We start from the raw sequence: 22549 nt of genomic DNA on the forward strand, positions 1-22549 counted from the left end.
TGTTGCAAACAAGCTTTTTCATCATTTATTAGATGATAAGTTCACAAAAACGGCTTTAGTTCTTAAAAACAGAAGGATTAATGGAATCAGCGTAAAAGCTATTATTTTTCATGGTTGAAATTTAAGGTTTTATAGTAAACTGGCCTGGGCAATGTGATGAAACTACAGCGTATCGGGTTTCCACTCGCATACACTTTCAGAAGACTGTAAATATTTTGTTTTATTTTACTAACTTCATGTAAATTTAAACTAAAAACAATCATATCCAAATTGGGACAGAATGCCCACAAGACCACGTGTTTTAGGCTCAAATTTTGAATGCTGTTAACTTTTGAGAAACCGCAAATATCAAAACAAAATGCCATTTATTTTATTTGCTGACTCCCAAATTACGATATCAATGCATAATTAAATCAAATTTCGTTCTTGTTAGAGTTAAAAAGGTGCACCAATATTCGACACGAAAAAATTATCGGCCGCCATGTTTGCCGCGATATCAGCAAAGAAATTGAATTTCGTTGCCTACCTGAAGGCGTTTTACCTATAAGGCTATAAAAAAGTTTTTTTTGAAAAGCGAAATTTTCGATAAGTTTAGCAATAGTAAATGATTTTTTGCCAAAGTATGGTTAGTTTACAAAAATACAATCATTACATTCCTTATAATCGGAGTTTCATTTCTTACCACCCTTTCGGTATGGTACGTTTTGTCCACTGGTTTTGGCGTTCTACCCCGCGGTTTGTTCTCTGGCTGTTTAAGTTTTTTACAATAATATCATCAAAATCGTGTTTTTATCATATTTTTTCTTTTTGATAATACGTAAATCTGATGCCTGAATTGTCGTAATCTTTCAATTTGGTTCTTAGATGATTGGTATCGCTGTAAATAGCGATTATGCTTAACGATAACTGGTGCGTCTTGTACAGTTTTCCCCTACTACAAACACCGTTACAATAGAATTTTATATAATAGTGGCCGGGCTTCGACCAGACTGAACTGAGCACCATGAAAAAAATTAGAAACAACAGAAATTGGATCTCTTGTAATTCAAGTTGTAGGTTCAAAAAGTGAATATGATTGACCGAAATGATCTCCTTGAATTATAATCTATCGATTCTGGCTCATAAACATCAAATCTTTCGTCTCTTGATGAAAATATTTGCCCATAAATTCAAGTGTCTCGAAAAAATGCTGATAGCGTTCAGTTCGGTCAGGTCGAATGCCGAACAGATAATTGGTCTATGAAACATTATTAATTCAGTCGTATTCTTTTTTCATGAAGAATTCTTTAAAAAAAAAAAAATTAAAAACGCGCTGAATAGGAATAAGATAAGTAAATTTATCGAACACTACATAGGTTGATATTAACCATAGTCTCTCGAGAAAAAAAGTGCTTCCATTTTGTTCGCTAGATGCTGATGCTGTCGCCTTTTTATCGCATGGAGAAAATGACTGTGATTAATATTGGTATCGATGAAAAACTGATTTTTCATGTTCTTCCTGAACAAAATGTCTCATAATTCCATACAAACTTCAGGCTCGAGGCGAGACCCCTTTTTGTGGTCCGATTTGACCCAAATTTTGCATGGGACTTTGTGTTAAGCACAGTTTTAATCTGCTGCTAGTACGATTTTCAAAAGTCGGCTGATTTGGGCAACCATATTTCTGGAAACAATCGCGAGCAAAATGCAAAATGCTAAACCAGCCATCTCGAATAGCTAGTGTGGACAAGAATAAAGTGCGTTCTGTTTTCTGTTCATAAACAGAACGAAAGTTTGTGTTCATGAAGAAAACATTTTTCAGAGACAAGATAGCGTTACTCCCCCAGATACGATTTGGTCCTCAAGTGTGATGATATATTTAAAAAAAAAAATTCAAGCAATAAATAAAAAATGGAATGGAATTCCAGAGCCAAATCAATTTTCCTGAAATTAAAAACCTTCAGTTCGAATACATACTAATGGATCATAGAGCATTAAATCAAAATAGCGATAAAAGTTGTCGCATTTTTTGCATTTTAAATGCGAGGGACTTTTTAATTCCTTTTGCTTTAAATGACATAATCCGCCGAGTGAGTATCTCATCGCTACACCGTTCAACGTTTATTTTCGTAAATAGTTGTCCCGGAGAGGGGTCGTTTATTTAATTGGTTCGGCAAACCAACATTACAGCCGAAGCCTGAAGTGTCATCCTTGCTTGATGGGTGAATCCTTCTCTCGGTAGACGGTGTGTATTTTAATCACATCTTCAAATATCAGTCACGCGAACAAACTGACATATTCCACTTTTATTGTCACGTTCCCATCCCTCGAACGACAACGATTTCATACCCACTTGAAAAGGTCGTGAAGGAAGGTTTTTTATATTTATTGTAGAGTTAGCAGGCATAGTTTGTTTCACTAATCTTGGTATCGCTGTAATTTATCGACGTTATTTCTAGTGTGGTAGAACAAATATAAGCTTTCCTATTGCTTATGTTACTTATTGATCCAAGCCTATACTTTCCTTTACTTTTTGTGTCAGTTTGCAAATTTCTTGGTACCTACCCGGAAATCTGTAACAAAGTTCGCTTTCCAGGTTCTTGGGAAATATCCTTAAGTTTCGTAATTTCCTCGCCAATTCGCCTAAGCCTCAAACCCAGATTAGTGTAATTGGAAATGAAAATATTTGATTGTACTGTCGTATTTTGGTATTGTATCGAGCCGTGTTCTACATCGGAATTACCATGCAGCAATCGGTCAACAAAGCCATCATGGCATATGGGAGGTACGAATGTGAACATGGCCGCACCGAAAAAAGAGCAGTTGACAAATTGCTTTCTCTTTGAATTGATTTTTTTCTATTCTGCGATCCTTTAGAAAGAGGAAAATGCGAAACGCAGAGAAGAAAATTCATAGACTTTCCTCTTTTGAATCCGAGCCAGCTTAAATGCCGAAAAATGGTTACTTTGTCACGCCAAATCCGCAACATGTCAACTGAAATCGATTTGTCGTTCAGATGTTGATCATTTTCTGCCTCAACTGTAATGAGGCATTGTGAAGGTTAGGGATGGTGGGTAAATTTTCAAACAATTGCTAAGACGTTTTTTCCTCAAATCGTTTCTCTCCATTGAACTTATGGCAACCGTCAACCGAATTTGAAATTAATTTTGGAATTGATTTTTATTGAGCGCTGCTGTCAGGTTTTCACCTCAAGGGAATCTTATGTAAGTCGTCTTTCGTCTTATATGTACCATTTCTTTGGTACTGTAGGTGGTCCTTTTGCCAACTAAAAGCCCCCATTCCATTTTTTATTTGAAAGTTTTTTTTAAACTTTCATGCATCGGGTAAAAATCGTAACCCTATTCTATGTGCGATTCAATCAACCGACGATTTGCACACCAGACAGTGCTAAAAATGGGCTCATTGTTTACTGAATACGTATCATATAAATTTTATAGCCTCAGCAGAAATGTCGCCTGACTCAATTGAGGAAACACCGAAAAGCCAGTCTTCTGAAGCAGAAACCCAAGAATTTGAAACAAAATTTCATGCTCAAACATGCTTATAGTGTATTGATTGCTGATGGGGATGAACAATGCAGCTTTAATTAGTGGCAATTCAAATCATTACGGTAAAACGAACGGTATTGCTCGCATTCTTCCATTCGACTCTAACGGTTAAGTTTAGAGTTTTATTATCCTTAATTTTTATCACAGTATGCCATGAACAGATTATTAGCAACAATCAGCATACAAAGGAGTACAAAACACAACGCCTCCTATCCGTCCCAATGAATGTTTTATGGCAGCGAGCAAAATTAGTTTGCAAAATATTTAGCCCAAACAAAATCCGTTACAAAGGATCGATTTAGGTAAAAAATATATTGCCTCCAATTTGGACGCTTCTGAACATGTGTATGGTATGGTATGGTCGCACAGACACACGATGTTCCAGTTATTTAGTCACTAGGAGATGTTTGCATTGTCTGTCTACCCCGGAGGCAAACGACAAAAAAAAATCTGAATGGCTGGCCTGGCTAGGAATTGGGGGTTGATTTTAGCAGTTCTAAAAGAGGTAGGGTTTGGTTGGAATTCAAGAATTTTTAAAATTTTGATCTTTGGGTTGTTGTTGTTGACAAACTTTAAGCATGTTTTTTTTCAATAAAATATTAAATATGAAAGGATTTTCAAGGCATCAAAGAATGCCATGGCATATTTTGAACTTCTGCATACAGAAAACTTCATAAAATTTCTGCCCGAAAACACCAAAATTTTGCGTTCTCTATCTCAAGAACGACTGGAACAAATTCTTCAAATTTTATAGCTTTGAGTTATCGAAAGTGTTGTGTTGTGTTCAATTTTGTATAACAAAGTTTCTTCATAAAATATATCACATTTAAGTTATGCTTCCCAGTGTAGCGCACTCGCGTCAAGCGATAAAACCAGATATCTCGTGTTTGGTCTGCAATGTGTTAAGTTTGTATGGGATTATGACATTGTTTGTTAGAGTGAAACTGGAGAAAATATTTATTCTCAAACATTTTTAACATGCATGGAATGATGAACGAAATTTTTTTTTCTAAATTTTGATGAATGATAGAATTAATAAAACGGGAGAAAACATTGTTCAACCTGTTCACATAATGCGCCAAACAACGATAAAGAATGAGAATGAAAGTGCTCAACTTATAACTTAACTTAACAAATATCAAATAATTTTTTTGGCATCACCCTCTTCATTTTTTTCCGAAAAACTCGGAGGGGGGAATAAATAAACTTTGAGGTATTTTATTTAAAAATATCGTAACTGTAGAAAAATGGGACCTTTGGTATTCGAGTTTTTTTTTCGAATTTTAGATATAACATTTAGTTTGTCAATTTAGTGCTATGTAGATTGTGAACAAGTTTATTGCATAAAAGCTTTTGTTCAAGTTGTTCCAATTTATTGAAAATTTGGAATTTGTTCAAATTTGTTGCGGTCTCATTGAATACAAGTAAAATATGAACTAATTAAAACCAAAAATAAGTTGATCCCAAAAAATCGTTGCACTGTTATCAAAGCAATAATTTCTTTGTTGAAAAATTCTTGAAAAATCTCTGGTTCAAAAGGCCACAATCACTAATCGTACTTTTACAGCCAGAACTTAAGTATGAATTCCGGAGAATAATAAATACTTGTTAATGTTCCTTTGTTCATGTTTTTAATTTTGTTAACTTAAAAAAAATGAATATTATTAAAACCAGAAATTGGTCGGCCTACTGTGGAGCAAAGAACGCTGAGACTTCAGGAACAATAAATCCGGAAGAAGAGCAGCGTATCAAAATTTTGCTCGCGCATCGCGAAAATCCGAGCTACTAGCACGCAAAGCTGGCAAAATCGCTAAAAGTTGCCAAATCAACCGTTACAAATGTAATTAAAGTGTTAGGGGAACCTTTATCGACAGTAAGGAAGTCTGGATCGGGGGAAATCGAAAAACGGAAGCCGCTAAGACGACAAAGAGAGTTGCCGGTAGTTTCAAGCGAAACCCTAACCTCTCTCTCCGAGATGTCGCAAATAAGCTGGGTGTATCGTCTACAACCGTGCATCGAGCCAAAAAACGAGCCGGAGTATCGAGTTACAAGAAGGTAGTGACTCCAAATCGCGATGATAAACAAAATACGATGGCCACAGCGCGTTCTCGAAGGCTGTACACGACGATGCTGACGAAGTTTGACTGCGTGGTAATGGACGACGAAAACTACGTCAAAGCCGACTACAAGCAGCTTCCAGGACAGGAGTTTTATACGGAAAAAGGAAGGGGAAAGGTGGCAGATATTTTCAAGCACATGAAACTGTCAAAGTTTGCGAAGAAATATCTGGTTTGGCAAGCCATCTGTACCTGAGGCTTGAAAAGCAGCATTTTCATAGCTTCCGGGACTGTCAACCAAGAAATTTACGTGAAAGAGTGTTTGAATAAACGTCTGCTGCCTTTCCTGAAGAAACACGGTTGATCCGTATTGTTTTGGCCGGATTTGGCATCTTGCCATTACGGTAAAAAGACCATGGAGTGGTACGCCGCCAACAACGTGCAGGTTGTCCCCAAGGACAAGAACCCTACCAACACGCCAGAGCTCCGACGAATTGAGAAATACTGGGCTATTGTCAAGCGGAACCTAAAGAAGACCAAAAAACATTGGAAAAGGGGAAGCCTAACTGAATATTTATCCTGAATTTTATACTAATTAAAGTTGAAAAAGAAATTTAATTTGATTTTTTAAATAAACAATTTCACCGATTTACACGTGTTTTCCCTTGACCAAATTTTGACCGTATCACCCTTTATGTAAGCTTAGAAAGGGTTGATGATGGAACCTATGGAATATGACCCATCCTTACGCGGTTGGAAATGAGGTATTTTCTACACTGATATCTTAAAACAAGGTTTATCGTCATTAGAGTTTCCATTTCTCGGTGGTTTTAACGTCCTCGGGAATCGAGAAATCTGATCCTTTTCTCGGGATCCCGGGAAAAATAAAAAATGGAAATTTTAACACTCTACTGCATACAAAACCTTATCTATATGGTATTCTGAAATTTTAGGTAGTTGCATTGCAAAACAATTCAAACTATTTTGATGCCCCAAAATACAATTAGCAATTATAAAACCCAAGACCCGAAAATTAAGTACTTTAGCCGACAACTTGCCTGATTCTTGCTGCAAAAATTTCAAATAATTGAGAAAGATTTTTCAGTTGGTTAGCTAGACTTCAGGTTCAGGTTCATCATATCTAGTAAATTTTGAGATAACTATCCTTTTGTTTCAAAATATGTCATTTTTTTGCCCATGATTTTGCTACTGTCAACATTTCGCGATACGGAAGCTCGAAATTAAGAGCGTTGCAAAATAAAAAATTCCGATTGTTTTCGTAGCGTTTCTTTATTGGAATTGTTTGGTTTTTGTAGGTTCTTTGACGTTTTCACTTTTAAACAAAGTTTTTGAACGAAAAAACATTTTGTTTATTCAATGCAATGTTTTAGCCAGTTTTTAGAAGAATTGGTCTTGTGATATAACTCAGTTGGCAAGCCTGTTGTCTCCTGAGCAGATGTCCGCGAGCCCAAGAGTAAACATCAAACACAGTTGTACCGGATAAGTTTTTCAATAACGATCCACCAACTGCAACGTTGATAAAGCCGCGAATGGTTATAATGATGGTAAAACGCCTATAATCGAAATAAAAAAAAGAAGAATTTTTGTTTATTTAAGCCATCAAGGTAGAAGTATCATTTTCTTTGCTCAATCTGATCAATTTTTCCAATACAGATCGTGTAAATTTTTAGTAATTTAGCACTTTTCATTAGCTTCCGGAATTCCCGGGAGTTTTTAGTGTTTCCTGAGATTCGGGAATATCCGATTTTTTTTATTTAAACACGGTTTATCATCGGGAGCCTATGTTTCAATAACTGATTTTCGAATTCGAATAATATGCCAGATTTGGTTGATCATCTCCAGTTTTGGTGATTTGGCATTAAGAAAATTTAAAACTGATCAGTTTTGGGAAAAATCGATCTTCGATAACTGATAAACTAATAAACCTACATTAAAACTGAATACAAATTTTGAATCATTTTATTAACGCTTATTCAATCACGGATTCAGATCTGGCCTTGATATTCTAGTTTCGGAGGTACAACGATTTAAAATCATTATTTATTTGTATTTGTTTGTATTTGTCAATTATTTATTTGTTTATTTATATTTACATAGTATTCCGTCTCACGACATAACTTGACGAACAATTCCTGAAATTCACTCGGTCCATGGCAACCGTTCTCCAATTTCTCAGGCACCCCACGTTCGCCAGATCACGCTCCACTTGGTCTTACCACCTCGCTCGTTGCGTTCCTACCGGATTCGTAGCGAACACCTGTTTTGCAGGACAGTCGTCCGGCATTCTCGCAACATCACAGCAAAAAAAGTGTTGTGATATTACATCAAATACCTGCACATAACTTGAGTCGCAAATGTTATTTAATACTAGCTGACCCGTTGTGCTTTGCTACACCTTCCGGAAATAAGTGTAATTTGTAAAAATTTATTCAAATTTAGATTTTAGAGAGCATTTTTTTAAATCAAACCTCATCATACTTCAGAACCAACAACTTTAAAATGAGAGCTGCAACTGCAGTTCTGAATTGCAATTCAAAGATGGTATATTATTTACTGAAACTTGATCTCGAAACTCGTTTTTCAAGATCTGAAATTTGTACTCTGTACCCAAAAAAACCTTTTTAAATATGGTCCTTTCTTTGAAAAGCTCGTTATCTTAAATTTACATGGGAGCTCTCCCATTTTTTTCAGTTTTGTCCCCCACTGCTTGAAGAAGGTAGGCAAATTTAACCGGCTCGATACCCAAACAGCACTTATCATGGTAATGGAAAAAATATTAAATTAGTCAGTTGCATCACAAAATAAGTTCTCAGAGTTTTTTTTTATTTTCTCTTTGAAAGTCAAATATTCAAAAATGTAGGCAAAAACAAATTTCTAAGTTTACATTGGTCCCTTATATTGGGGCAAGTGTCAATGCAAAGCTTATTTACAGATGCGTCAGAGTAATGGCTTCAAAATCGAATGCTGTTTAAAGGGAATGACCTTTATTTACAAAGACATTTCAGAATTTTCAATATCCGCTGCAGTTTCAACATTCGGAATACCCCTTCTGGTCTTTCCAACGTATTGAATCATTTTGAAGATGAATTTCTTAAAAGTTCGACGTTTGCCCTTGCCCCACCGTGTAAGTTAACAGAAGGGAATATTGTTTTTAACACTTTAAGGGTAAACTAAAAATTTCTCTTAAAATTTTTGCGACCAGTTGAATATCAGTTCTAAAGTCTCGCTTTTCAAAAACGAAGCGGATAAAAAATCTCTTTTATGCAGCCATGTAACACAAAAACACTTTTCATGTTAAGTAGGTACTTGAATTCATATGTAAGCAAGAAGTACGATGGTTTTTTCAGAATTAATTAAAATAAAAAGCTCTTATTTTCATTTCTAAATTCGTTTCAGTTGTGTATTTGGGCCGAAGTAACAATTTCTAGAAGAAAACATAATTTTTAATTTTTTTTAACAGAAAAAGTTGAACGTTTGAACATGTTTTAATGTTCCTTGAATGAAAAGTCGAATGCTACCTACATTAACACGAACTAAATATGGAAGTATTTTTGCAAATCTTTCAATTGGTTTTGATTCTATTGATAACATACCAATCCGTGTCACATCTAGGCGTCATTTATTACCACGTGCTGTGTACAAATCAAATAAGCAAGAAAAAAACACATCTAGGTTGCATATCGCCCCACGTGTTTGAGAAACAGGCGCCTTATTGTTAAATTTTCCAGCAATCAATGAACAGTGAGCTTTGGTTACTATCCTCTTGCGACGACGTTTGCTCGCCCATGGAGACGAAAAACAAACCCCTCAAAGAAAATACGCTTGGTTGAGAAATACGCGCCAAAATATTCCTACTAATCAGTATGCTATGCCTGGGTTACTATCCTTTTGCGACGTTGGCCGCGACGCCTCGACCATAGAGACGAAAAACAAACCACCCAAAGGATAAAAAAATCTCAAGAAAATGGATGTCATGACTTTTATTTGTTTCAAAAAACTACAAATTTTGTATGGAAGCCTCTCCTTCCTTGAGTCGGATGGAGTTTTGACTATTACATCCATCCCCATCCCCGGCCTCAAAAACCCTCAGATGCCAGTTTTGACGATGATCGGTTCAGTAGTTTCCGAGTCTATAGGGAACAGACAGACAGACAAACATTCATTTTTATATATATAGATTACATCGTCTTGATGTATCCGGATGTTTGAAATCATTTATCAATTTTTGAACCGCATAGGCAAGTGGCCCGAAATTCCTAAAAATGAAAAATAAAGTAATTATAATGAAAGCTATAGCTTTGCTACCATTTTTATTGAATTTTGATTGTAGTTACAAGCCAAACAAATACAGCTGAGATCCGTAATCTGTTTTTTACTCTATGAAATGAATAAAATTTGAACGTCAATGGAAGAAAACATTGACAACTTGATGCGATATCACATAGAAGGTTGTGATATTACACTACACGACGTATCCGCATTGTGTACATCGTTTAGATGTATTATTGCAACAGAAATCCCTAAAACTACATCATTTCCAGAAATTACATCGTCCATCGTTACATTATTTTTTGCTGTGATGTCCCGCCTAGCGTATCCGGCCAGCCTTTACCACCTTCTGGATACTGGGTTTGCCGTAAAGTCGCGCGAGCTCGTGGTTCATCCTTGGCCTCCACTCTTCGTTCTCCTGTACGCCGCCAAAGATGGTTCTTAACACTCGTCGCTCGAATACTCCAAGTGTGTGTAGGCCCTCCTCGAGCAATATCCATGTTTCGTGCCCGTAGAGAACAACCGGTCTAATGAGCGTCATATACAGGTTACACTTCGAGCGAGGGCTAAGTCTTCTCAACCGCAGTTGCTTGTGGAGTCCATAGTAGGCACGACTTCCGCTGATAATTCGCCTCCGGATCTCACGGCTGGTGTCATTGTTTGCGGTCACCAGTGAGCCGAGATAGACAAAGTCTTCGACTATCTCCAGCTCGTCGCCGTCGATCGTGACCTCGTTATTACTGGACAAGCGGGTTCGGTCGGCCTCGGATCCATAGGCCAGCATGTACTTTGTCTTGGACGTATTAATCATCAACCCAATCCTTCCTGCTTCGCGTTTCAGTTTGCGGTAGATCTCTTCCACCGCCGCAGTTGATCTGCCGACTATATCGATGTCATCGGCAAAGCAGATAAGTTTTAAATAATTATAGTCTTCATTTTATAGAAAATTGTGTAAATAAGATTAAAACTATTTCTAATTCAAGAAAGTTTTCGAGTATTTGGTACTGAAAATTTTAACTCATTTGAAGATTGCAAATCGATTTGACCTATGCTTTAAAAAATTTCAATGATCCAAAATCCTAAATAAAAGAGGTTCATTTTTACTATGTATAAAGCTGGTTCGTGACGATACTCTGGTAGGTTTGATTTACCATGTAGTCGGTATAGAAAATGCTTCTGTTGTGTTATCTTGCACTTTTTTTACCCGGTAAAAGAAACCATAGCTCATGTTCAAAATTGTTTGTGCTTTTTCCACCGGATAAAGAAAATACATTTTTTTAGAAGCGAGAAAAATGGTATGAACTGTATGTAAAGAAAATTCAATGTTAACGCCATAATTTTTAAATAAAAAAATTCCTTTTAATAATTTCTGTAGGAGTGCATCATATTTTCTTTTTTGTAATTGTGCAAATTACAGTGTTTAATGATTAGATCCCCAAAATCGCCGTTGTTTCAATTATTTAACGTTAAATTTTCTGTAAACGTTTCATAAAGAAATGAATGTACCAATCAATTATTGAACAATGTGAAATGAATGTACCAATTATTGAACAAAGATTGGTTGAATGCTTGGAGAAGATTTTACAGTGGTTTATATTATTTGTATATTATTTCCACTAAAGTGTATTAAAATTTCAATCTGCCAAAACGATATTCATTTGTGATATAGGGTATTCCATTATGTCTAAGCCAGTAGTATGCAATGCAACACGATTTCTCTATGTATCGTGTGACCAACACTAACACTTAAGTGAATCTCGTTTTTAAGCTTTATTCCCTTAGTTTCGATCATTTTTTGCCTTGAAAACATTGGAGCTGAAAGCTTAAATCTGAGGAAAAAAGCTTTTATATGAGGACAAAAAACTTAAATCTGAGAGATGACCTCCACACGGGTTGAATCGAACTACATGGGCTGGGTCTATGGATGATTTTAATACAACCCGGCTCATTCCGGATGACGTTTGAACAGCTGATTTCCGCTGTATCCAACGCCCAACTAAGTTAAATCTTTTTAAACCATTATCTTTTCATTTGCAGTATACTGCAAATACTGTTTTGCTTGCAATAGCACTTACACCTTGTTTATATTTGCACTGCTGGTTCAGTTTTTTTTTCAAAATAATTTATCCAGGCCTTTAACTGCTACAAGTTTGCTTTCTCCATTTTCTAATCATGACTATAGTATGACAAAGATATCAAAAATAAAGGTTTAAATTCAATGATCAACTTTCTCGAAGACCACTAGAAATTTTGACTTCTTTGAAAAAATCTATAATGTTTCCGTTTTGTCATTTGAATTCCAATTCAGCAAAAACGGAAATTTTGACGAAATTTTAATGAACAAAGTTCAATCCTCGATATTCCTTGAGGCATGAGTCAAAACGTTTTGCAGTCTTCAGAATGTTTTAAATGAGTTGGAATCTTCAATATAAAATACTCAAAGACTGTTTTGAATGACGTCAGAAATAGATATTATTTATTTTTTAAAAGCGTTGTGTTTCTGAATCTTAATTATCCGAGCAAGATATTTGGCTTCTTTATTGAATGAAGGATAACAAAAAGGTTTACTATCTGTTGTATGTATTCATGTAGGTTTATAAATTTATCAGTTATACCTAAATAAAGCGAAAATCTTAAAATTTCTGTATAAAATCTGATTGATTTTAATTGAGAAACCCAAAGTCTTCCAAAATCAATTATTAAAACACAGGGACCAAACTTGATTATTCCTTGATTCATCTTAATTAGAAATTCAAGTTTGTCAGCAGAGTGTCCATTTCCCGGCCATTTTAGCGTTCCCGGGAATCAGGAAACCTGACGATCCTTTTCCCGGGATCCCGGGAAAATTGAAAATGAAAATTTCAACATGGAGTTCTTAATCCTCTACTGCGTATGAATTTTTATCAATATGGTATTATTAAATATAAAGTAGTACCTTGTATTGCAAAATATTTCAAACTTTTTTATTGCGGCAAAAATTCAATAAGCACACCAAAGACCCAAAAACACAGTACTTTAACCGAAAAAGCGGTCTGATTCTAGCTGCAAAAATTTGAAATAATTGAGAAAGATTTCTCACTATCCGTAGAACGTAATACAGATTTTTGAATTCTAAGAATTTATGAATAGATTGAGAAAATCATTAAGCCAAATCTCTCGCATTTCGCTTTCCTATTTAAACAATTACAAAAATAGCTTAAAAGTTTAATATTTTAGAATGAAAGCATGCTCAACAAATGCTGCTCAAGAGTAATAAACTTTTAAAATTTGGTTTTAGGGTTGTGGGGTACATAATGTTCAATTTTAAAGTATTTGCGGTGATCCGCATATGTTAGTTTAGAGTAGATTGATTGTTTTTCTTAATACTCAGTAATCCGGTTCGATTACTTAAAGCAAGTTAAAATTCGAATTTGGAAATGATCTGCTGATTTTTAATTATTCATAATCGAAATCATGATTTCATATTTCATAGAATATTAAACGAGAGAGCTTCTGGTTTTGAATGCTCAAAATCTGAGTTCAATTTAACGTAATAAGGTTAAAATTTATCCTTAAATCATGATAGAAATGTTAAAAAAGTTTCAAACATACACAGTTAGATTCATCTCTCTACAAAAAAGTTTCGCTGACTGAATGTTTGAGTCAAGACCCATCTCTGGGTCGCGGTTTAAAAAAAGTTTCAAACTTTGGTTTTGCTCTTAAATTGTGCTTCAACTGTTCATATTAAATCGTGCTTAGACATAATAGAACACCCTTTATTCAACAATTTAAGGGGATGAAATTTGACATAGTACTCAACTACATTTTTCTTCAAAATTTGACTTATTCTTTCTTAATTCTATCAAACGCCTTTTGTGTGACTTCATAAAGCTCAAAAGCAGCAAGAAATCAATCAAATGTGAACCGAAAAGGTTATTTCACTCGCAGGATGAATTTTAGATAAAAGTTTAGAAATTTTTAACCACAACTAAGTATTTAAAACTTTTAGTCAAATATTGTTTATGGCCTTCTGGAAATCTAGGATCAAATCAAATGTTCTTATTACGTCTTGATACATTTCTGAAAATTTTCAAATTTTCTAAGGTGACGTGAAAATTTTAGAGAAACTTAGGAAATCAAAAAACGAAGAATTTAGCCGTATAATTATTGTGAATCTCCCGGAAAAGATACAACGGCTCAGCGGTGAGTCATTGATTTTTTTCCGAGAGTTTCATTGAAAGGACTACAGAAAGGTTTGCAAAATGATTGCAAATGGAAAGGGTGACATTTTTGACAAAATAAAAAAAAATTATGGAAACAAAATTTCAACCTATGTGGGTTAAGATTAGAACATTTCAAATTTTCATCCGCCAGCACTCTGGGGTGGTGTTGGTGAAGGTTGGGATCAAATTCTAATTGTTTGACTCCTGATTCCGGTATCAGTTTTATCGCCCGGTTTCAATCTGGATACCGAGAAGTAGCGAGAGCTGTGTTTTCCACTCCGATCCGGTTTCATCCGAAGGATCTGCGCTTCCGCTCCGGTTTCGTTTGATGGAACGAACAACCGTTGTTTTTTTTCGCACCGAAGCGTCGACAGGGGTTGAGAGAAAGGACGCGCAGCGCAGATGAGTAGGTAGGTAGGCCTACCCCGTAATCTTCTGCTGCTCTAGGATCATCATCGATGGTGTCCGCTTTGCTTTAACGAAACCGGGCCTACGAGCTGCTGGCAGTGATTTTGGTTGAGCGAGGGAAAGGGAGATAGCGCTTACGATGGAAAAGGAGAGTAGAGAGGATTACTCAATGGAAGATGAGGCAGCATGGCCGCTCGAACTGATTTTTTTTTTGTGTTTGTCTGGTAAGCAAGGAAAGTATGAATGAGATCGTTCGGTGACTGTTCTAGTTTCTGAGAACTTCCGTCGGCTTAGGCTTTTTTTTGGATTTTTCCTGCGTTTATGATTGGCAATGTTGATAAGACGAATTTCGGAAAAAGATTAAGAGCAAATTTAGATTCTTTTGATATAAAGATCGTTTTTATTAGTAAGTAACTTGGCAATTGCGCTATAATAACAATATCTCGTATAATCTAGGGGTGAATAAAACTATTCCTTTGTAAAGAATTCTTTGATTTCGTATACCGATTTACACAATACTATTTACACTATCTCAATCACAGTCGTTTTAGCGATCCAAGGGCGGGTGGATCGTAGCCTATCGAAGAACAATACGGTGGCAAAAGTGCTGTCTACTTTTGTCGGTAGAAGTCGAGGAGAAGCTTCAGCAGAGGTGCCGGGCCAATATTTCTCCGGAAAAATAGTTCTTCGATGGTGAAGGTTGAGACGTTTCGCAGGACTGGAAGTAGCTGGAGTAGAAGTCGGTAACGATCAACCGGTCCCGGTCGGTAGGTTCGGGAGTAAGCGGCCAACGCATCCTTAGCTCCCGCTTCGAGGGCACGAACCGTGTCGGCTTCCTGGATGGATTTGGAGGTTGAGGAGATGACATCGGAGCCGTCGCTGCTGCTGCTGGAGATGCTACTTTCGGGATCGAACTCCGTTTTGTACAGGACAACTGCTCGCAGATAAACGAACTCGTTGTTGTCCACTCGCAGGGCAACGATTTGGGCCAGGATTTCTTGGAAGATTTCGATTTCCCGGATGATGCACTCGGGAAAGGGTTCGCCGCGATTGTTGTTCATGTATTCGTAGGCCACGAGCAGGTTGTTGAAGTTGATCGGCAGAAGGTATTGGGCGACTGCCAGGATGAAAAACTCTCGCCATGATTCTTCAAATAGCACAAGCTGATCGTCCAGGGGTAGTTTGGTGAAGGGAACCAAATTTTTCAGGAAATTTACGTTCATGAACAGGAGTTGGGCGGCTGATTCTCGGATGGCATCGGCGGCGATCAGAGGATGGGGAGATTGCATGGCCGGGAAAAGTGTCGGATGAACCATGGATTGTGCGTTGAGGAAGGTGTTCCTGGGAATGGACAGGTCTAATCCCATAGGTGCTTGGGTCAGAGGAAGTGGTGGCGGGATCATGAGATCGTGTCGAAGAGGCGCATCCTTAGCGATGAAGAGAGCCATCTGTTTACGTAGAGTTGAGCTACGTGGCCCCCGTTCGTGTTGTACAGCGTCCTTGTTCATTCCGACCTCGAAGCATTTCTTCAACCGGCAGGCTCTGCACTGGTTGCGATGTGTCTTGTCCACCATGCAGGGTGTTTCGGACTTTGACTTGCAAACGTACTGACGACTGCGACGAATCGATCGCTTGAAGAAGCCGGCACATCCATCGCAGGCATAGATTCCGTAGTGCTTTCCGGAACTATGATCGCGGCATACCTTACACGGAACGTCGTAGAGAATACGGCCTGGAAGGAGAGAAGAAAAAAGAGAAAAATCCGTTAGAAATCTACCTTGTTGGCTTTCCGTTTGATCTACACGAGAGGCTACACGAAAAGAGCACATCCGGTGGAATCAGATTGCAAGATACGCCTTTTCAGTTGTTGATTCGCTCAAGACACGATTGCCCAAAGTGTGAGAACTGGGGTCGTAGACAATGGACCGGAAGTGTTTTCATATTCATACCGGGAAAAGGCACAAGAGGTTGCTCTTTTCAGTTTCTTCTGCGCCTTTTGTGTTTGTTGTTTTGTTCGCTGAAGTGAAAGCGTTCAAGGAACAACAAACGGCGAAATATACTTGTCATTGTCAAGGAAATGAGCTTAATCATCGTTCAAATTTGCAAATGAGACTTCAAACGGTAACTTACTTGATGAAGCCGGAATCCGAAGATGATTGTATCGTGGGTCCATTAGTTCCGGGGAGCTGACTGGCGACTGCATCCTTAAGGCGGTGATGTTAATCCTCTTTTGTTTTTATCGATCGCATACACTAATGGCACTTAACTGGCCCCTTTTTATCGCACCTTCACTATATCCACAACGTTTGTTTTTTATCTCTTGCTGAGTATAACCAAGAGATTTTCGTTCACTATTTAGTTCAAACTAAATTTTTGATAACTGTGCAGCTACCATTCACTAAATCCAATTGTATATCCTTGATCGGCTTGTTTCCACAAATAAGTACTCAAAAGAACACAAATCGTAGAATAGATGATTCCTCGCTGAGAGCTTGACTCGGTTTGATCCAGTTTCCCCGACTGTCGGTTGGTTATAAGCTGCTGGCAGATCCTTTCGGCTCATAGGGTCCTGGAAAAATTGCTAGGGCGAAAAAAGCAAGGGACACACAACAAACGGCAAGAAAAAAAAACACAGTTCCCCTCCTCTGATTGGGTACAGCCTCCGCAAGGATCGGTAAGGCGAGGTGCGTGCAATTCATAAAACCCAAGCGCAGGCAGGGACCGAAAAAAGGACATCGGGAAAAAGGCGGTCCTTGCTTACAGTAGACTGTTCCCTCCTGTAGCCTTTTTTCATCCCTTATTTTGTTTTCCCCTTTTTCCACACATCTTCGTAAGCGGAGTAAGGTTCATTCAACAACGAAAAGTTCATTCCAATTGATGATCCTGGAATGGTTGGTGATGTGTTAGTGCCGATCATTCATAAAATATTTCGAAACCCTAGGTCTACCGCGACCGATGAACTCTCTAGCCATTTCTCTTTCCACTTTTCCAACAATCCAACCACTTCCCCTAAACTTATTTGTTTATTGCCCAAAATCATTTCTCGATAAGGGTGAACCCAAAATGTGCGCTTCCTACCAAGAATAAGGACTTGGTGAGAACTGATTTTTCGACTCGAGCGAAACATAATAAAAAGATAAATAAGCAAAGCACGCGAAATGGCGCGAGGGTTGAACGGTTGAACTGTTAACGGCCAAATTTGAGAAAATTGTCTCCCGAATTTATAACCATTTGGGCTAGGGGGAAAATTCACTTTTCAACAGAGTGACACGCTATAGGTACATAACGTTGACCGCACACAGAACGTTGAGATTTATCCAATCAAACATTCAAGCATCCATGGCGTGGCGTGGCGTAGTGTGGTGGTGGCGTCCTCGTAAGGTCACGTGTCTCGGGATTGGGAAAATCAAACGCAAAACCAGTTTATTGGGATTTAATCCTATCTCGGTGCCGAGTGCTGCAGCAGTTGCTGGGTGTTAATGATGGCGGTTAGATTTAGTTTAAAATTTTGTTACTTAAGATACATCCGGGATGTTAGTAACATAGTTTCACCTTGGAAGTGCTACTTTCTAAAAGTTGATAGTAATGAATGCTTTCAGAAGGCAAAGATGTGTATTTATTTTCACTCCTTGACTTGAGATTTTAAAAACTTGGTAACTTAATTAAAACCATACTGCTTTGATTTGAAAAACCACAAAATTACGGTTTAAATAGATCGATTTTAAAATAATCTATAAAGTTTTGACCAAACCTTAGCTCGAGTTAAGTATTACTGAATCATTACAAAAATTGTTCCGATTTATCCTATTATACGATGCTTAATTTTGCACGATGTTGCATCCTTGCTTTCAGTATTCAAGTGTTGTTTGGTTGAAAGTAAATTTTTAGATGACAAAGGGTGTAGAAGGAAACATTAATTTCGAAATAAATTGTTGGTGTGGTAAGCAATTTGTTTATGCTCCTTGAAGAGCTCGGAGTAACAATCAATGGCATGACGTCGATGGCAAACGGGTTTTATTTTTAGGAAACTCCTGCATGTTTACTATATCGGTATCGAATTTTGAATACGGCGAATGCGCCAACACCACTGTTTCGAGAAAAACGCGTTCAAAGTTTGACAGCTCCATAAGCTCCCAGCAAAATTTTTTCTTTATTTCTTGAAAACCAAATATCCTTCAGTTAACGTTGTACGCTCAAAATGTAGACTCCGAACGTACTTTATCACTCAACAGTTTACATTTGGCGTATTCGCCCTATTCAAGGCTCGGTAGGCTATGCCTGGAAGTGACGGAAGTGTTTTTGGAGAAGAAAATTTTTTACCTATCTAAGTAATACTTTTCTCGTTAGATTTTGTAATGTTTTAAATTCAACTGTTCAAACCGCGTAACTGCTTCAGGTTTTTTTTCTCTTCGCTGATAATTCCAATAATTATCGTTTTTCTATTAAGTGACTCTTCGTAAATTGAATCTAAGTGGTATCAACAGGTGGCTGGATGTTCACAGCAGAGATGGCTACTAAATAAGTGCTCCAAACTTGAGGAAAGTGTCTTACAGATAGTTTTAAAATTTGCCTCATGGAGTTGAAAGAACCTAGCTTGATTTTGGTTTTGTTTTTCGTCCCGGTACTTGGATTTCGTTTTTCACTAAATGGACCTGAGAGTGATATTTTTCAAAAAAGTGTACATATTTATTTGGTCTTGTGAAATCCCACTATTTCATTGATAAGCTGATCTGCTAAAAAATGTGATAACAACGGTGACAACCATCAACTCGACTCCAAAGGTTTTTGGACGGTGCAAATGTTAACGAATTGGCGCTCGGGGGGAAGAATTGAGTTACTTAGATTAAAAAATGTGAGAAGAACGTCCTCAACGGAGGACAAATCGTGTGTATTATGTCATATTCAACACTCCTGGACGACGAGGGACTTTTGGTGAGATTGTTTCATGTTTCATTCATTATATCATTCATGAATCCTATCTGCAAAGTAGGATTTCCTCAATTGCACCCTTCCGATTCCTATCTGAAACAGCTTTATGAGTCGTACGAGTTCTCTGCACCTAAAGAGTTATTTCACTGTTTCAGATCTTCCTTATCATGATTACATTGACTTGTCGCGGTGTGCATTATTATACCACACTAATTTTCAAAATCAACATTTGAAATGAGAGTTGAATCCAGATACCCATTTTGGCATCTTATGGTGGTTTTGATCATTAGTTGTACAATGTGCATTAGCCAATGCATGATGTGTGTAGTCACTCCATGCTATACTATGCTATGCTATGCTATTTGGCGCATTCGCCCTATTCAAAATGCACTACCGATATAGTTTACTTATAGTTAATGCCCTTGAGACCAACGTGAAATATGAGCACGTACTTTCAAGAAAACACGTTTTTAAGTTTTCAGTGTTGTGATATCGATTTCCTAGACATTTTTACTATAGAATTGCTATTTTCTCAGATCATGGTCAATGTATGTAGTTTAAAAAGTTTGTTGGTCCTCATGAATGTGTGATTTTTTCAGATTTTTAAATCATAAAGGAACTCAAAAAAATAATCAATCATATTCAGGTTCCATTAATACATAACCATCGTGTCTGGTAACTCTGCATGTGTAGTAGCCGTGAGTAAAATTTTTTTTGGGAAAGAACATTTATTGTACATCATTCTATTAGATTATTTCCAGTAGGATTGGTCAATCTTGGATCGATCTTTCCGAGATCGATCTTTTGGACTCAAATTTATGATTTTTTAGCCTTGGAAAAATCTACTCAATATGATTATTTTCCTTCCGATCTTTTGATCTTTTGAAGTTTTTTATTTGTTTTTATTCCGGAGATTTTGAGATTCAGTTCATTCATTCCTGCACCATCCTACTAACTGCTTTTCATTATTTATGCTTCCATTCAAATAAAATCTAAATTGATTTTATAGGTAGCTGTTTTTACCTGTATACTATATACTCCTACGAAAACCAGAACTTTTATCAAATGCTCAAGTAATCGAAAGTTCCATAGAACGGTCACTTGAAAACCTATCCAGTCTTGAAATAAGCATCAATATTCTTCAAGCTCAGCTCAAATTTTAACTTCTTATCGAAACTTTCGAGTGTTTTTTTTACAGGGACCAAAAATGTTAAGAAGAAGAGTTCAATTATTCTTCGAAAAGTATGTGATGTTTGAAAATTTACCATCAACAGTTAATCATTTATATTGCACTTAGCGATAATTCTAGTGGTCAAAATATTATCAAATTTTGTTATTTTTTCCTATTCTAATCCCCAACGAGTGATCACAAACGAATTTGGGGCTAGGCTCAATTTGCATTTGTATGAGATGATTGGGTTAACGTTGAAACGCTAGGCGTAAATTTACTGTTAAACATTAACTCATCATAATTTAATCAGGCAATGGCGCAAAAAACATGCAATGATGGGAAATCAATAGAAAGATGCATTTTAAAAATTGTTCTTATAATTATTCTGATTGATTCTGATGATTCGTTGTTTGCAGAGATTGACTTCAACCTGAAAAAACCAGATCGATCTTTAGACATGAAATCTCTTGACTAACTAGACAAGGGTACATTTCCCATCAGAACAGCAAAAAATTAGTATGTTCAAAATATATTTGAAATTTTTCAAACATTTGAATAATTTTTTCAAACAGTTTAGATTAAACATTGACAAACAAGAATGCAGATTTCACCTAACATCATGAAGAAAATTTCAATTGAAAATTCGTTTTAAAGCTTAATTACTTTTTCTGTAGTCTCCGATGTTTAATTTTTTTAGATTTGATGACAGGATAATGAAGCCAGATTTAAATCAAGCATGCATGATTTAAGGACAGGATAAAGACACGAGTCTAATTAATTTGACATTCGTAATTCTAGGTTTTAAATATTAAACTGCAAGTTCAAAATAATTTCATTTTAAGTCTTTGGTTTTAATGCATAATTTAACATATTGCAGTCTAGAACAGTCTAATAGAACGAATAAAAGTCTCTTTTTACGCATGCTCAGTGTTTAGTTTACGTTCAGCTAGTGAAATTTTCAAACCTTCATGTTTGAGAATATTTTGTGGAAATGCTATAAACTATTGAGGAGAAAACTTTGCTGTTCAAAATTTTTTTTCGATTTGTTGATTGTTTGAGACTTCCTTGTTTACATAGAAGAATATCTTATTTATTACAGTTTTATCTTCTTTTCTTTATAACGACATCTTATCACTATTTTTTTGAGTAAAACATTGAATTTGATTTTAAAAAATTACACATTTAAAGAACTGAGCTTTTGACTTATAGGAATCTTGAAAATTATGAATGTAATATTCTTATTTCGACTTTTACTGCGATTTCAAATTCGGATTCTGATCACTGTTAGATTTTTTTTATTCTAAATTTTAGTATCTAGTTTGATTATGAATGCTTGTTCTAGTGAATGGTTCTTAATCCGTATATCCTTGTCCTTAACAATGGCTCTTGTATCGATGATCTTGCGCTTTTATATTATCAAACTCTTGTGGTTTTCCTTATGGAACTTTTAACTTTATAATTGATGCATTTTTTATGTGATCGTTCGATCATGTTAAGAGCAAAAGTAGAATCACATTGGAATTTATCAAAAATCGTAGAAGGATAACATGATTCTTTATAAATCTTTCTGTTTGTTTTTTTGATTAAGATATATTTATGCGATTGACAAACTTTAGTTGAGTTTATATATATCATCATCTTTTTATAATGTTAGATTTATCGATTTATGATCTTGCAAAGATTGAAATTCAAGAAAAATCAATTTTTTGCCATTCAAATTTTCTTAAATTTACATAAACGTTGATTGATTGTATATTACGTTCAAAAACTGAAAAACACCCTCCCAAATAAACGCACTTCAATTAATCAAAAACAGAAGTAACGTTACTATATTGAAGAAAAAAACTTCTGGGGAAATATTCAATCAGGATCGTCACCAAAATCACATCATTAAATTGCAAATCACTCAATATGGAACTGCATGGCAACGTGATTTCCGATCAA

At 36.3% G+C, this 22549-nt stretch overlaps 1 protein-coding gene across 1 annotated transcript; it reads right to left on the reverse strand.

Moving 5' to 3' along the window:
* Positions 1 to 14913: 14913 nt before the first annotated feature.
* On the reverse strand, positions 14914 to 16997 carry LOC129739380 (protein tailless). The gene is made up of 2 exons (XM_055730801.1): positions 16636 to 16997; positions 14914 to 16237 (listed from the first exon to the last, which is right to left on the reverse strand). Exons 1-2 carry the CDS (start codon positions 16706 to 16708, stop codon positions 15117 to 15119), a joined length of 1194 nt encoding a protein of 397 aa, XP_055586776.1. The 5' UTR covers positions 16709 to 16997; the 3' UTR covers positions 14914 to 15116.
* Positions 16998 to 22549: the final 5552 nt, after the last annotated feature.

Source organism: Uranotaenia lowii, chromosome 1 (assembly GCF_029784155.1).
Source record: "Uranotaenia lowii strain MFRU-FL chromosome 1, ASM2978415v1, whole genome shotgun sequence".
Lineage (NCBI taxonomy): Eukaryota > Metazoa > Arthropoda > Insecta > Diptera > Culicidae > Uranotaenia > Uranotaenia lowii.